We start from the raw sequence: 16903 nt of genomic DNA on the forward strand, positions 1-16903 counted from the left end.
TAAAAAATTAAAATGAATTTATTTATTTTATATCTATATAGGATAGTCGCGATACTTACAATTAGCCTCCAGTGTAAAAATTTATGCGCTTACTCACATTTTTAAAATGATAGAACGATAAATATGTGAGGCGTATTTAACTTGTACATCAAATATTTTTCACATAACAAAAGTACATACTGAAGTTGGTGGTTTGAGAAACAATATAAAAGAATTTAAGAGATCTACTTAATAAATGACGTCAGGTACACGTTTATCTTTCATTCTAAAGTACCAAGGTGTAAATCTAGAAAAATAAAAAGATATAAAGGCGTTTGCTTTTCTAATTTGTAATTTTTTAAGTAACATAATAAATGTCAATAAAGTGTATAGTACATTTATTTTACATAGAGAGAAAATGATATTACGATGAACGTAAATGTTAACTATTACATATATTTTATAGGGTTGTTTTATCTTTGTAATCAGTATAATACACCTTAATATTTCAGAATAAGTTACGATCAATATAGCATTTTCATGCGCTAAAAAAATTTCGATCCGACACATGCAAATTTTTGATTAGAAGTAACATTTTGAAATATCCAAATTGTGTTATAATCTACATACTTATTCATTTTTTACCATTTTTAAATATAAAAACGAAAGAAGTTCTATTCGAATGGAATTTCAATATTACATATTTACATTAATCCGACCATTGTAAATCCGACCTGTTATGGAAATTTTGACATTATTGTATTTGCATGCGCATGCGAATTTTCGTTTGCAAATAAGTTCAACTTCGTTTAACTTAACGAGATGTGCCGACGTTTCGTTTGGTCGTTACTCTTTTCGCTGATTTTTCTTTTTCCAAGGGAAATTTACGCGATGCATATAATTATCCATATGCCAAGAAGAAATTTCACCATTGTGTGACAACATATCAAAATCGCATAGTTTATAGATGGTATTTACAATTTGCTAAAATTTTTCGGGCATTAGAATAACGAAGATGCCTTTTTACAGAAAGATTATATCGTCTACTTATGTACGAGTAGGTATTTGTATAAGGTGATCATCCGTTTCACATATTTTTTGCGATAGATACAACGAAGCATTAGTTTCTGTTAAGTTTTTATCACAATATTTCTGCTCCCGAATACCTTTTCACGTTGATATCTGTGTTCTTTCAAACTTATTATTAGTCACCTTCGTTTCAATTCAATTCATTATCACGCATTAGATTTTGTAGAACGATGACCCTACACTTTTCGAAGAGCGCATTGTATTTACTTATTTTGATGTTCAAATGCCTCGTATACGATATATTATACATCTGAAACAGTTGTACGATATACAGTATAATAAAATGCATCGTATTTCCGAACTTCCAGTAATAATTATAATACTTATGTGACATCAAGGTTGCAATGAATTTACGCGTGATTAAATTCTTTCGATCGATCGATTAACCAATGAAAAAAATTCAGTTATCTTTAAGAATAGTACACGAGACTAAATGGAAGGTGCTGATGCTATTTTTTCTTTTCTTTGTCTAAAAATCAGTGAATTGTAAAGATATTTGTAACACTCATATGTATGTACTTTCGAGCTTATTGGAATACATCCGATTGAAAAGATGTTCGTTCTAAAAGATTTTCTTATTTCATGTTACGCGGTGCACAAAGAAGTGTGCATTGTTCACGAATAGAGCCGTTCGAGTTATTGGAATTAGATTATCCGAGATTTACTATAGCGCAGAATCTATGTCTTTTTTGCTCCATCCATTCTGAGTGCTAGACGTTCTGGACATCTGACTAGGACTTCTGGCAGGACTTCTCGCTGGATAATAAACGCAGGGTCCTGGACTGGCTGGCCTCCCTGACATTTTCACACTTTGTCGTGTACTACCGTTCGAGTTGTTGTTATTCCTATTAATAGTGCTCGATCTGTTTAGGTGATAATGCCTGATAGAATTCCTCAGTTCTATATTGGTCATATTTGTGACGATCGACTCGTCGTAAGTTTGAAATTCTGGACTGTCTCTGCCTGGTCCGAACAGCTTCGAGCTACAAAACAACTTCAGGAATATCCTCTTGAACTTCCTACCGAATATCACGTAGATGATGAAGTTGATACTGCTGTTAATCGTTACGAGAAGGTTGCCTGTCTGCACCAACCAAAGTGGTGGATCGTTGAGGAAGGTCTCGTGGATGTTCGAGGCGAGTGGTAGAATGTTACAGATGAGAAAAACGATCACTACGCAAAGCAACATTGTCGCTAGTCCGATTTCCCGTCTCTGATGTCGAGAAAGCTGTTGCAAATCTCTGTTCGCCTTTCTAACCTGAAACATTACGAGGTTACACATTTAGAATAGTCCTTTTGGTTTGATTACTAATATTTCTCAGACCTAAGGACTTTAATTACCGTTTTCCCTATCCAAAACGAAAAAGAAAATAAAAGTTGGCGCCTAGGCTAAGTCGTTGTTTCTTTTTGCTTCCGCAATTTATTCCGTGATCCACGTATTATTACTAGCTAACTATATTAACTAGCTAAGAGTATGCGAGCTTTAAGTGGTCCCAAACGGGGCGTATCTTTATTGCTAGCTACTTCGTATCTTCGTTTTTCTGCTTTTTCGTAACTCGTTTCTAAAATATCAGCACGAAAGTCATGGACGTATGTATGTATGTATATAAGTACATAGATAAATATGCACATACATCGGAAATAGCTCGAGCTTACAACTAACATATTCTTCGAACTATTATTATATATACTTTTCCATTGAATCTCTCGAACACCTGTTTTGGTTCTTTCAGAAATTTCGCTTTAAGGTAACGTGTATTCAACGATCGTTCATATTATTCTCTGCTTCTGATTTTTGAATTTTCTTCGAACCTATACCTTTCGTTGCAAATGAAAAGTAGAGGTGTAGGTGCATGCACGCTTCTCACAAAAGAGTTTACTCCGAGGAATGGTTTTTCGCGACGTTGGAACGGATATTTCTTGCGTTAGACCACGGGAGATTGTGCGAAGCTGCGCAAAGATTTATTAGGCAACACGCCATTTAGAATCGATTCGCACAAATTGCTTACTATACGTACATACCTATCTTAGGCGTTATAAAAAGTTCTTCTGACCCTAACGGAATAAAATATACTATCTGAATAAGCGTAAAAGAGAAAGAGTTGTGTGTTAGAAATTCTGTAAATCAGCTCTTCTTCAATGATTCGTATACTGTTGTCGGCGCAACAATTTAAGGATTGCGAATAAATTACGTCGTCTAGAAATCTGACTTATTGTCAGTGAAAGCACGTTTCGAGCAGTTTATCGAAATAAAGCCCGCATCGTTATTTGCATGTGTATTTTATCGAAGGACACGCTCGACGAGCTATTCGTTTAAAAATTACAGATGCCGTAGAACTACGATCACGATTGTAGTTCTACATGTTATTCAAATAATATTAATCTCTCTTAAAAGCAAATAGCAATTTATCCAGCCGTTTAATGAAAATGTTACCTAACGAAGTTTCTCTTTGAAATTGTTTCCCTTGAAGCGCGATATTGACGGAGGAAATAAAATATACCGAATCAAATCCGTGGCAAACTTTCTACAGCGGAAATTCTTCCTTTTTACTTTTCAAGCGTGGTAAATTGCGCGAGTTTTCTGCGCGATATACGCCACCCCGACTTATCTTACCCACCCTTTGATAGATGGCTGCGTTGAAGATGACCAACGCGAGGAACGGGAACAGATAGCATATAAAGAAGTACATCCAGTGGACGTAAAGTGTGACGTACAAGTCGTTGCTTCTCAAGTCCGCCGGATATAGGCAGTATACGGTAACGTTGTACTTCCAGTGGACCTCCGTGTAGAAATCTACCTCCCAAAATCTATAAAAGTAGAGAGAAGAAACGCGTCATACGTTATTACTCTGGTACTCCTCCAATCTTGAAATTTATTAAATTGTATCGTATGGCTGACGAGGCCACTCACTTTGGTAGATTGTACATAAAGGAAAATATCACGATAACCAACACAGCCAGTTGAGCTCGTCCGTATGTACAAAAAGATCTAGCTTTCAAAGGATGACAGACTGCGATGTACCTCTCTAGCGTCACAGTTAGAGTTAAGTACACCGTTGCTATTTGCGCCATGCACGATAATGGATACAAAAATCGAACAATCTTCGGGTAGACGATGAACCTGTAGTCGAATAGCAGGCCGGTGTACGCGTAAATTGCAGGTAAGCCGTAAATCAATATCTGAAAATGTCACAAGCCGTTTTCAATCGCTTAATCCTTTCCCATTTGTTACATCGGGATAAAAATCAAGTCTTCCGTTAATCGATTAAAACAGGTTGAATAATAAAGGAAAAATGAAAATTCGGTGGTTTTTTATTTAGTACAGAGATAACTACTTCGGCACGCTGAGAAATCTTTTGATATTGATCTTGAAAAGTTCACTTGGCGACGAAACGCGATGTTTACGTAACACGATGTTATACGAACGGAAGGATATTTTTTATACGTTAGATAGTTGAGCACTTTTATCGAGAGAACGAGTATCCTTCAAGATCAATTGGACGTGTATGAAATGTTGTTTCGCTAGAAATTGCAACTTCTTTCGGAACTTTAACATTCGAGCAGAGCAATAAACTAACGTTGCGTTGCCGCGTGCATCGAAGTAACACATTGTCAGCTCCCGAGAGGCTAGGAGACACAGTTATAAATTTCCGATGAAGCGGAATATTCGTACGTTTAAACGGTTGTTCAAGCATAACGACGGAGGAATTCCATATGTTTCATTTCCTCTCATACGCGGTTGCAATTTAAGATGCTACTCTAGCTAGACCTTTTAAGCTCACTTTCCCAGATGAAGAAGGTAGTGCTCGTGTAAATTTTTAGAAGCTGCACGTTTTCACCGTCTAACAATTTCTGAGTGCCGAGTGGTTTTATGCGTTTAAAAAAGTGCCCTCTTAGTCCACCGAACGCGACAGCTAAATGAACTTACCGAAATGATAATTAACACCGTATCGCATCTGGCTAGGCCAATTAACAGGTAATTGATCGATGATTTCATCTGCGGCCTCGAGAGAATGATCATCGAGATCGCATTGCCAAATATCCCAAAGAGACCGACCAAGTTCACCAGCACACCGTAAATAACGAAATCGAAAAGACCGCTCGAATTGATTTCGTCTTTACATTCGAGCGGTTCTCCCGCGCTTTCCTTGATCGACAAATTGTTCGATAAATCACCAGCATCGTAGTAACTGGTACTGTTCAAGGGATCGAGGCTTGTTTCCATCGTTTTCGACTACCTTCGTTCTCGTCTTTCGCCCAATTCTTCATTAGCAGTCTCCTTCGTTTTTCTTCGATCTCACGTCACCATTTTCTTATTTTTCTACTTTCCTTTAATCACGTTCGTCCGTTTCCGTTATTGTACAGTTTCTAGTAGTAGTTTCTAGTCCCGTAGTCTCTCTTTTCCACAGACAAATTCACATAGGAATGGATTTATGTTTGTTACTTTGTTTCAAAAGGTTTAAACCTCTGCGCACTGTCCAATTTTGCATTATACAGTTTCGGATGGGTTGACGATTTTCAAGATAGTTATCTTTTCTCACACTTCGATTCGACTCTCACTACCTTTTCACTTTGTGAGAGCCGAGAACGAATAATTTTGGTAGCATGACGAAGATTTTATTAACGTCTCAAGGTGCTATCTCGCTTTTCGTCGTTCTGCTCTCTTCTTAAGTACCACGGAGTCAGTTTTAATCTGTTTAATCGTTATGAAACTTTCGAACAATTCTCGTACGTACATCTGCGATGCGTTGCAATTTCGCGGTTATCGGTAATTCACTTTTCCCTTGGGTTCTATTTCCAGAAATCTGCAATCAGAAAGGAACAAGTATTTTTACAACAGCCTAGAATTGTTTAAAATTGCAGTTACTTGAGAATCGGTTCTTACGTTAATCACAATATATAAATATAAAAGACAACGATTGCGACACAATTTTCGACGCGAATCTAACACTGCCGATCCCTTTATTCTTTTAGTACGACACTATCGACGATTGGTTTGAAATTAGAATACAACTATAAGTGATCATTGTCATTGGTTGAAATTAATTTGCCAGGCGTTAATACGCATTTGCAGCATTGTTCTTATGAGGAATAGAAAAAAAACTCTGACAAGTACCGCTAGAGATCGGGACTATCGCCTTGCATCTCTTTGAAAGGCGTTGTGGCGCGTATCCAAAGACATGCATACTCTGTGTTCTTCTTCGCGGAACATTCGAAAAGGGCGCGCAAAATGTTGGTTGTGTTTGGCAATCGTCGAATCGTCCAAGGTTCCTGACCTTTACAAGTGTAAACATAATACTTTTATCGCAAAACTGTACTCTAAGAAGAGACAATAACGTTGTGTTTAAGTGTGAACATTGGCATGAGAAGAGGACGACGGGAGTGTGTGGTCGAATAAACATCTGTTTTCAGTGATTTCATGACTTTTGTACGGTACGTGAACCGGTACTAATTGTTCAATAACAACGTAGATGTTGCGAAACGAAGGAATTTGAACGAAAATGTAACGTGAAGGAAGAGGAAGCCGTGTTTTAACGTAGTGGAAGATTGAACGCTTGCTGCCTACCATTGTACGTACATATATCGAGAAGGCCGATCGGATTAAGAAGCTGCGAGACGCTACTCCAGTGCCTGGTAAGTCAGAAATCTTAGAAGTTTTTATAAATACCGCACGCGAAGAATGATCGCACGTAGTACTTTTTCAAGCGTGCTATCATTATTTATATAACGATAGAAAAGTTTCTAATAGAAGGTAATAACATCATTGGGCAGATATTTAAGTAGATTGAAGAATTGATCGTCGAATATATTTACGTGGGAAACGTAAAGTATCGATACAGTATTAATTCGATCGTTTCGGTGCCATTTGCATCGTTTCAAGCACCGATTGGCACGTTTCAATCTATCGTTAATTTGTCCTTTCCTAATTTCCGCGTCGTCTATTTTGCACACGAACGACCGTGGTTTTCCTCTCTGATACGCTATATTGATTCAACACGTCGAATGTGTGCCGTTGTTTTCAATAGCAGCTGTCAAATGCTGTTTAAATGCGAGGAACGACCGATTGTGATTCGTTTCAGACAATTTCCACGCAATTTCTCTCGCGATAGTTATGCTTGCACCGTGGAATAAAGTGAAACGATCGAGCGTTCGTCAGAAAGAAGCGAATAAACGGTTTGTCGTTAGTTTTTGCGAGAAGCGAAAAAAAGAGGGGGACGGGGTGGGGGGAACGAGGAAAGTTTTCGAAGCGAGAATCGAAGCCACCTAGGAAATTTAACTTTGCGCAGCATTTTTCTCACGAATGTGCCACACGAACGAAACTTTCATTGGCAACGTTTACGTTCCTAATTAAACTTTTAGCCGAACCAGGTGTCGCTGTTCAGTTTTCGTTTCAGCGAACTTCCTGTTTCCTCTCTTGGACTAGTAAATCGTTTAAACCTTCGCACCTATGATTCGAGCCTGTTCGCATTTATTCAGTTGCGACAAACTCGCGAAACTAATTTATCTGCGAGTACGTGTATTCTTGTTACAACGTTAACTCATTCCTAAACGGTTTTCATTGTTATTGGGAACTGATTCTATTCTTAGAGGATTAATCAACGTGTTCCTCTGCCCTCTCTAGCTTTACTACCTAGTAGAGAATTACGGTTCGAAAGTTCTTTCGAAAAATTTATCCCGGAGTGAAGGTTTTTACGCAAGTAAAACGCATCTTCGACTTCTGCAACGATAAAGAACAGAACTTTTACCACTGCAGGCTGATTTACGAGCGAGCTGAAGCCGTGAAATGTTCGCGCGAACCGTTTTTGAATTATCTTCGAAACGTGGATGATCGTTCCACCGCGAATTACCATGGGAATTTATTCGAACGATTGTCGTCGCTTTTCATCCATCTCCCTGTAAATCGTACTTGCTCACGCGAAACTGTTGTTGCCTCGTTTAATCTGAATTACGACAGCAAGCTTTTCTCTACAATTTGCTCACGTTGGAATCGCCCCGTCCCGCCCGAAAATCACCTGTGAATCAGCTTTCGATTTATTTTCATTCGGAAGATGTTAAGTAACTATTGTTGTGACGCATAAGGGGCAGGTTCGCGGGAGAACATCACGCAGAAATCATCATCATCTTCTATAAATATTCGTTAGACGTAGTCTCGTCTTCCAAGTAGCCAAATATCTCTCTGAAGGTAAACATTATTGTGCGCGCGTTACGATACGCCAGGTTTGTACGCGTTCGAGGAAATTCGTTTAAAGCATACCTTTAAGTAAATTCTAATCCTGTGCAAATGTAATACAAGGGAACCGTGAACACGGTACATTAGGTACCTACGTCGCTTCTAATGATGATTAAGGCTAACGACTGCGTACAGTGTTGCTTGAATTAGCAGTTTAATGAAAACGTCTCATTAGGTCGGCGCGGCGTCTCGTTGTATAAAAGCGAATCGGCCGATGTTCATTATTCCACTCGTATTAGAGTACGCACTCTCTTTTGTTTCGTTGGATTTCGTTTACGATGCAAAATTCACCGAGTCAAAGGTGTTTAGAACTGTTTCGGCGACGTTTAATCGAGTGGTCGACTTTGATGTGGTCGACGACTCGTCGAATTTGGGAATGGTCATCGATAAGAATTGAACAATTATCGCGTGAATTGTTCCAAGTGTGGGCGCAATAACCTCCATGTGTGATACACATGTAATGTGACAACGAGATCGATAGCTTGAACCGGGACGGCGAACCGAGGCCACTATCATGATTAATGAACGAGTTATAATTACGGGGAGAAGACTAATAAAGTCGTTAAGACATAGCCGACCTCAAATTATCGTTTACGACCTTATTCTTGGTACATATGGTCGGTAACTTTGCTATCTACATCTCTAGGAACGTAAGAAGATACGTAAGAAGAAGTTTGTTCTTTATCGACGCTATTCTTTAACGAATGGACTTGAATCCAAGTATTGGTATTCAACGAGAAATTCAGAGTACTCTCTCTGTTCTTTTTGTACCAACTTTTAGTATTACCGGCCGGAGCTTTTTCATGTATAAATTCGTTTCGCAGTGTAACGTCTGTGGAGCATAGTGGCAGGTGTCGGGAGAATAATTCATTATCGAAACGCCGATGGTTGTGCAAAATCGATAGTATTTACATTATTGTTGCATCAAGTACCCGCATAAATAAGTATCGTAACACAGCAAAGTGGAATAGCCGATAAATGAAACCGCATTATGCAGTCTGCAGACCGCAATGCAAATCGCGATTTTATTTCTCTCTGCAAAATAATCTTCGATAAATTGCCGAATTACATTTCGCGACAACTTGTTGCCTGATTACTTTCACAGCTAACTTAACGTAAAGTAATCATACACCGCGGTGTTGATTTTCGTAAGCTGCCACAGTGGAAGATCGAACAATTAAGCGTACGAATTTGCAACGCTATTGCATAAAGTATCCCGAGTAAAATAGGAACTCGGTGAAAAGGGTAGAAAATATTACCTCCGAAATTCGAGTTTCCATAAATTTCTGGGCATAAAACGGCCGAGGCAAAAGTAAGCGCTTCATTGAATTGACTTTAGTAAATCGGTCGCATTGTGTCGAGGCTACTGGTCTCGTTGCTCTCGCAAAGTGGAGCGGCCAGGAAATGAGACGGTATTACTGTCACTTATAAGTAATAACCTCCAAGTGTGAACAACATCTAACGTGCCTTCTCTTTTACGCAGCCATTAGGAAGTTAGGAATTGTGTCATAGGGTCTTGTACACGTATTTTTCGTCGAGAAAGGACGATCGTAACTTTACAAGTAGAAAGTGCAAACTTTCCAGATTTCTACCTTCTCGTATCCTCCAAACTAGCCGGCAGACTCTTTCCATTTTTTTTTTCTCTTTTTCTTTTTTCCCGCGACACCGTCTGTTCGGCTAGAAGCAGATGGCTCGAATTGAGGCTTCGCGACCGCGTCATTGTCAAAAATACAGCACAGAGCGTAGAGGTTTCGCGTGTAACGAGAAATACGAGAAAGAGCCAGCTGCTGCGACGTCGTTCAGCTTCATTGCCCTCGGAAAGTGGAGTAACCGAGCCACGAGATGGGAATGCGATAAGTGGTAACAACAGTTTAAGATCAGACGGCGTGTCTCTGGACTGCGTCGCGTCCTTCTTTTCCCGGTACCGCGGAAAATCAATCTTCCTTACTTCGTTATTATTGCTCCCTCGGCGAACGGGCTTTGTTTTTCTAAATTTCTCGAGCCGACGGCCGCCGGTCATCTTCCCCGATTTCGTTCTATTTTTCAATAGATCCAGACACGATCGTGCGTACAAAAATTGGGCGATGGTATGTGGATTATTTTCGTTGCATCATGAACGACGTCGTTTTCTACGAAAAGCTCGTCTCGTCGTTCTTACGCACGACCCATTTTGGAAATGTCACGGCCCTTTGAACGCATTATTTCCACACCATAATCACTTTCGTGTCTCGGTGGGAAAAAGCCTCGCGTGAATCTGTCGAGACAGTACGGTTTCGGTGAATTCGAACGAAATGTAAGGAACGAATCTCTCGGTTGAAAATGAGAAACGATCGATGAAAATTCCGTGCATATTTGTAAAAGCTCGAAATAAGCGGTGAACGGAAGATCGCGAAGATTCTGCGTTGTACGATTGTGTACGGGATTGGTGTATCGGCTAATCGGCGTAGTAACGGCTCAAGTTTACGAGGCTCTGTCCAAATTTCAGAATTACCAAGGCCACGCGATCATCTCTCTCTCGTACTTCGCAAGGTCCGGCCCGCGTGGACACTGTTTCGCGTTAAAATTAGATAAGAAGTTCCTATAGTTGACTCAGAGTTGAAACGAGAGGAGTCGAAGCTCGAAGCTGCACGTATTTTTAGAGGGTTGGCAATAACGAAAGCAACAGCTGACCATTTTACCGAGCCGACGATAGGCTTTTCGTATGTTAAACGCGTCGTCCGTTCCTTTTCAATCCAAATACGATTTCTTTAGAACGGCAACAGTTATTAATAGTGAAAAGAAAATTCACGCATCGTGGGTATTTTACACAGACACGTTGTTCGACGCAACAATAAGATCTGAGAATCGAAAACGGGTAACCTTAACCGCTGTATGTATGTTTTTCTCTTCGCTCTTTGAGCCGCACAATTTTTTCTCCGACATTGTTTAGCCTGCGTCCGTGTTTTCTTCTCTAGAAATATCCTAAGGAAAAATTTGGAATTTCCCTAGGAAACGTTTCCTCCACGCTTACGAAACGAGATAGTAAGTAATTTCTTCCTAAGCCCGGTCGTTCGCTTTTTACAACCATCGATAACGCGAACTCGCCACAGAATTTTTCGCAAAAACTTTTCCTTAGAAAGAATCGCCTTCTTTTTTTTCTACCTTGCCTCATCCAGTTTTTTTCGAGCAGAGTCGAGACATCGGTTAAAGTTGTCGACTATAAAGACGTGGATTTGCCGGTGCTTAAGGGAGTCCCATGGCTCTTGCGTTATTCCGATATCGTTCCTTCAAGACTGGACGCGCAAATTCAGCCTCTCCTGGGGGATTACTTCGTGACAAAAAATTATTCGAAAGGGCAGCCTTATTTACCTGGCTAATCATCACCGTTATCGTCTCTGCGTGTACTTTCTTTCGTCTCTAATTTGCGAATAGAGAGACGCGGAGCAAACATCGTCGTCGTACCAGACGAGTCTCTACCTCTTTGTCTTGCCTTTTGCTTTCCATTTACCTTAATTCCTCGCAGCCACTTGCCTCTTCTATTACGTTTAAAGATGGGAAAACTCGATAGCAGATGAGAAACTTTTTCGTCCTCCTCCCTCTTATTACCGTTCGTGAATCTCAATTTACGTGCGAATCGAAGAGAATTATTCGAGTTCCTAGATCGATATTTCCTTACGTCGTGGTAAATATAATACGACAACGCGAAGAGATCGTTTATTAAAAAAGAAAAAAAAAAAAAACAGGGTGATCGTCGAATTACGATACCTCCTAGAATTTATGATGAATTACTTTCGTCGAAATTTCTATAAATCTCGTATCGCTTCTCCCCGTCCCGTGGTACGTCCCATTAATCAGGGAAGTCTAATTGATAGCCTGCGAAGCTCTTGCGATTTCTTCCCGACGTTCTTTTAAATATCGCAGGGATGTAATTAAGGAACCGTTATTAATCATCATCGTATCTATGTTTTGCTTTGAAGTTTTAAGAAACAGGTGCACGTTTTAACGCGATTTTGCTCCTCCTCGGGGAACTTTTTAACAAGACACCGTTTCGACACTTGTTTTCATCGCTGTAACACATTTATCTTGGGATAAAAACGAACAAATGGCCTCTTCTCTTCTCGGTTTAAATGCCACGTGTTCATGACAGCGCGATACATATAAGTACCGAAACTCGATGAAAAAGTTCTTTTTATTCGGCGGTTCACTCGTGGCCTCGAGCGATCGTTCCGGTAAACGGGGTAAAGAAAATTGCTCGGTGTAAGGCGTCGCGTAAATATTTGTAACGGTCGTATATGAGGTGCAGCGGCAGAAGAAACCGTGAAGAAACGGTGGCAGCGAAAAAAATTGATTATGAAATCAATTTTTCGGTTACACAGTCTCCGTATATTGCTTATGCAAACGAGGTACATATACGTTCGAAGCTGACAAATCTGGTTATTCCTATGGAAATCCAAAAATTAACGACGTGTTCTTGGTTCGTGCTCGATCGATAAATACGGTACTCGTGCGGTTCGGTCAAGTAGTTTAATTTTCAACGTTGCGAATTAAATTGTTCGGTCATTTCCATTCGAAAACTACTAACAATTTACCGAGGTACTACTAACGAATGTTAACGCAGCAAGAAAGCATCTCTGTCTCCTTTAATTTCTCTCTATATATGCAGCATTAATAAACGGTTACTATCCATCGTAGAGGAATAACTAACCTGTCGATATTCACCGTTCCCCTGTTGTATAGTAATTAAAAAATCATACAGCCCCGCTATCAAAGTGAGCTCAACTTTGACGAGATTTCGAGTATAGTATGCATAGAATATAACGAAGCCTTTCAGACGAGAGATAAGGGCAAGGTAGGATGGGCGCTTTGTTAAAACGAGCAAATCGGAGTACGGTTAACATTCCGCTAGGTGTGGATTTTTCGAAAATTTCCCGTGTGCCGTTTCCTCGGGTGCCGTTTAATGAAACGCGAATGACACGGGTAAAATCTTAAAAGGCAAGCTTCCTTTATAAGCACCGTTCATCCGCCGAAACTTCACCAGCAATCCTACCGCGTTTCAGGTAAATTTCACCGGATTGCCTTTACTTTACTCCGGTTTAATTCCTCTTCTTCCGTTAACTGTTGCATTCGAGGGAAAATTCTCCTTCGTCGAGATTTACCTTTTGTTAAATCTTTCGGGTAAACAAAATGTAACCGGAGACGTTCGTCGTTGATAGTGTTCACGTTGGAGTAGCGAGTTAACTTAAGTGCGCGAGTTAGTTAAAGTCGTATGTACGGACGAGTCTAAAGATAAAGCACGGTTAGACGTTGATTATTTGGACAGATTGTCTTAATTCTCTGCCGTTGGATATAAATGACGGCTGTTTCAACCGGAGAGATTTTCTGTCCCGTTGAACGCGAAGGGTGCCTAACCATCGTCAAACCTTAATTACATCCGAGGATAGGAGACAGGTTGCTGCGTTCATTGAAATCACGACGAATCGCCCGATCTACCTTTGCCTTTCTTTTTCTCGGGTCCCGTTCATCTCGAACAACTTTTCCACTCTCGTTATCCCATCGGCTTATTCGGTAAATAATTATTCTGTCACATAGGAGAGTAATTTCAGCTTACGTCGCGACCGATTCAAAGGCGTTCAAAGTTTTCTCACACCCTTTTTCCGTTTCCGCTATATTTTATCCGCGCGCGGATGCAATTTATTCCTTTGTCAAAGCTTTTGCTCCTGACAGGGTTCATCAGTCTTTGCGATAGTCCACGACACGAGAGAACCGTTTGCCATTTTTCCAACTTGAAGTTCTTTTCCCTTTCCGCGACATCATGAAGCAAGTGTAAATGTTATTCGATGGCAAGTACCATTGGTTACATAAAAATGAATATTTCCTCGGTGAAGTCGCATGCGCGCATACTAACGGTGCTTGAAAAGGTTAAAATCCTCCGGTAAATTGGTTGTCACCGAGAAAAACCAAGTCCATTAAGCGTGCGTTTTCTCGATGTGCCGACGTTAATCTTTCCCCGACGGGCTAAATTCCCCGAGTAAAACCGATTGACGCCGAAATCTCAGCCGTAAATCGCAAATTTAGGAGCGTTACGGTCATGTGCGCCTCGGCGTGGGACCGCCTTTATCGCGTTTTATTTTCTCCGCTGCCACATTATTGAAACGGTTCCCTCCGCCATTATACACTACCAAACTACGTTCGAGCCCGATAAAAAATGTTTCCCAATGCCTGTTGCCTGCTTTACGCTTCACCTATATTACTCCCACGAGCACCGTCGATTTTGCGAAACGCGAAAACCGTGTTTTCACTCGTTGCACTTCCAACGGACCTTACCGAAGCATCCTCGACTCGACGAAGCACTTTGAAAAAAAAAAAAAAACGAGGTAAAAAGTCATCGCGGTGTTTCGAAATTTTCGGATACGAACGGTCGAACGTGAAATCATTTTCCAAATCACGCCGGACAGCGATAGTGTTTGAAATCGTAATCTAATGAACGTCCATATGCACGGGCATGCACAACGGAGTAAATGGAGTAAATTCCTCTGTTTTAGCGATTCACCGATTGAATAATTTGCCGTGATATAGTGAATTTGGCGGTACCTTCTGAAATGCACCAACGTAGCTCTGATTTACGAAATAGAGTTTCGCACACGCTATTTCATTTTACGAAATTCGCGATAATCATTGCGCAATTATCAAATTCGAAATATTGCGAATTCCACGAAGCCATTGTAAATACAACTATTTAATACGATTAATTTTATTACAAATGAATTTAAACGCAACTGTTTCATTATAGATAAAAGCGATTATTCCGCGAGCAGTTTATCGTACGATACGCATTTATTCATACGATTATCTCTTTTCGTTTTCGGAGAAATCCGGACAAAGAATATTATCCCTGCTTTATTGTGCGCAGATCTCTAATTACCAGACTTTTCTTTTTTATTCGTCGTGCCCTTTGAAACAACAGAAAATTAGCTCACATACGTATCCCGGAATTACGCGTTACTTTCGGATAGTTGACACAAAGAATAAATTTTTAACGGTTGGGACACGAAGATCGATTAACGAATGATCAAGTCAGGCAGTTACGTATTAATTACATTAACGTCGTCCGGTATATTTCGATAATAAATGAGTTTACATGGACATTTTAATGACATTCAGAGGGGATCATCTGTGCAGTTATTCCGTTCAGAGATGGACGTTTCACTTTTAGCATGTTCGAGTGAGGGCAAAGAAAGAAAAGAAACAAAAGGGTGAGAAAGAAAGTACGATATTACGACGTGCTCACCTGGCTGGATCGCGACGCATTAACCCGCATTTCCAGAAGCGTGCATTTGCATATCGCGAAACCATGACATAATTACTTGATTCTCGCGGTGACTAACAATCACAATTAGCGCGTGCGAACTATGGGAATCGCGGGAATGTACGTAAAAGGAATCAGAGCCTCTGTTCGCGATTTCTCTTCTATGCAGTTTGTCCTTTTTTTCATCGTTTCCAGAATGCCTTCAATTGCATTCTTCCCGGCTTCCGATAATTTCAAGGAGAGCGGTCGCACAACCGATAGCCGTTTACAACAAGCGGTTAGAATTCGCGACACGGAAACTTTTGCCGCTGTTAATCTTAGCCAATAACGAGAAACGAACAAGTCCTACGGCGCTTTTGATCATTGGAATCCTTTGCGTCGCGTCTGTTACCAGACCAAGTTTCGCATCTATTTGTACAAAGCTTCCGGAAACTATATACGTATGTACAGTCTCGTATCACTTACGCTTAAAGGAGATCAGCTCTTCCACTTGTTTCCCTTGGAATAGATGGAACAACATTTCTCTGTAATATTCGATGCTGTAAACGTCTCTCGGTTCACTCGTGGAATAGAATCGCGAGTAATTCGGTCATTTCTCATGGACATCGGAGGATGTCGCTTTATTGGTTCAGTTATCACGAGCTCGTCCTTTCGAAAGGCTTAATTTTTCATTAGAACGACCCGCTCTTAGTTCCCAGCAGGTAATTACAACTTTGCTCCTAGCTTTAATTTCTCATCGTAGGCGTAGAACGATTCCCTTGGCAGTCGACATGTGATACGGGGGTCGCATCTGAGATCGTTTGCCCTCCTAAAGTCTCTCTCTCCTTCTTTCTTTTCCTCTCTTTCTGTTTCGAGAAAAAAAAAGAAAAAACCGTTCAGGGTAGATCGTTCCCCTTTCTTTGTTCCTTATAGAAATATCGTGGCGTTTTTCTTTCGACGACGGTTCCCGCGTAGTCAGCCACGATCGAATTGATCTTCAAGGTGCAATCGCTGTTCGTGTCACTTCCGATCAGAGATCGTAAGAATGATTCCTGTTCGTGAAGCTAGGTTAATCGAGTTTTTGTCCGCGATAAGGATCGCTCCGCCGAATTCCTTTCACCGTCATGCCTTGCATCCGATGCCTCGACCTTTACTTCTTCTCTCGCTTCGAGAGCGTCTCCGATTAATCTTTAGAAAAATCCAATTTTCTCGCTTTACGTTACGTTCTTCCGAGCGATGTAAACTGTGTCTTAGCAGAATACGATGTTGTAATTAGACTTTCCACGGACACTCGATAAACTAGTCGGAAATATTTTTTCTACGGTCTGTTTGTACTCTCG

The 16903-nt window shown here is 40.4% G+C and overlaps 1 protein-coding gene across 1 annotated transcript in view; it reads right to left on the reverse strand.

Moving 5' to 3' along the window:
* Positions 1–1514: 1514 nt before the first annotated feature.
* LOC108571779 (FMRFamide receptor) overlaps positions 1515–16903 on the reverse strand; it is a 16581-nt gene continuing 1192 nt past the window's right edge. Inside the window, exons 2-5 of the mRNA XM_017933915.1 lie at positions 4997–5873; positions 3980–4248; positions 3687–3876; positions 1515–2326 (exon numbers count right to left, since the gene is read on the reverse strand). Of these exons, the coding sequence (XP_017789404.1) occupies positions 1733–2326; positions 3687–3876; positions 3980–4248; positions 4997–5293 (1350 nt within the window). The 5' untranslated portion in view covers positions 5294–5873 and the 3' untranslated portion in view covers positions 1515–1732. The remainder of the gene's footprint in view (positions 2327–3686; positions 3877–3979; positions 4249–4996; positions 5874–16903) is intronic.

The sequence above is a fragment of the Habropoda laboriosa genome, unplaced genomic scaffold (assembly GCF_001263275.1).
Source record: "Habropoda laboriosa isolate 0110345459 unplaced genomic scaffold, ASM126327v1 scaffold99, whole genome shotgun sequence".
In the NCBI taxonomy this organism is placed as follows: Eukaryota; Metazoa; Arthropoda; class Insecta; order Hymenoptera; family Apidae; genus Habropoda; species Habropoda laboriosa.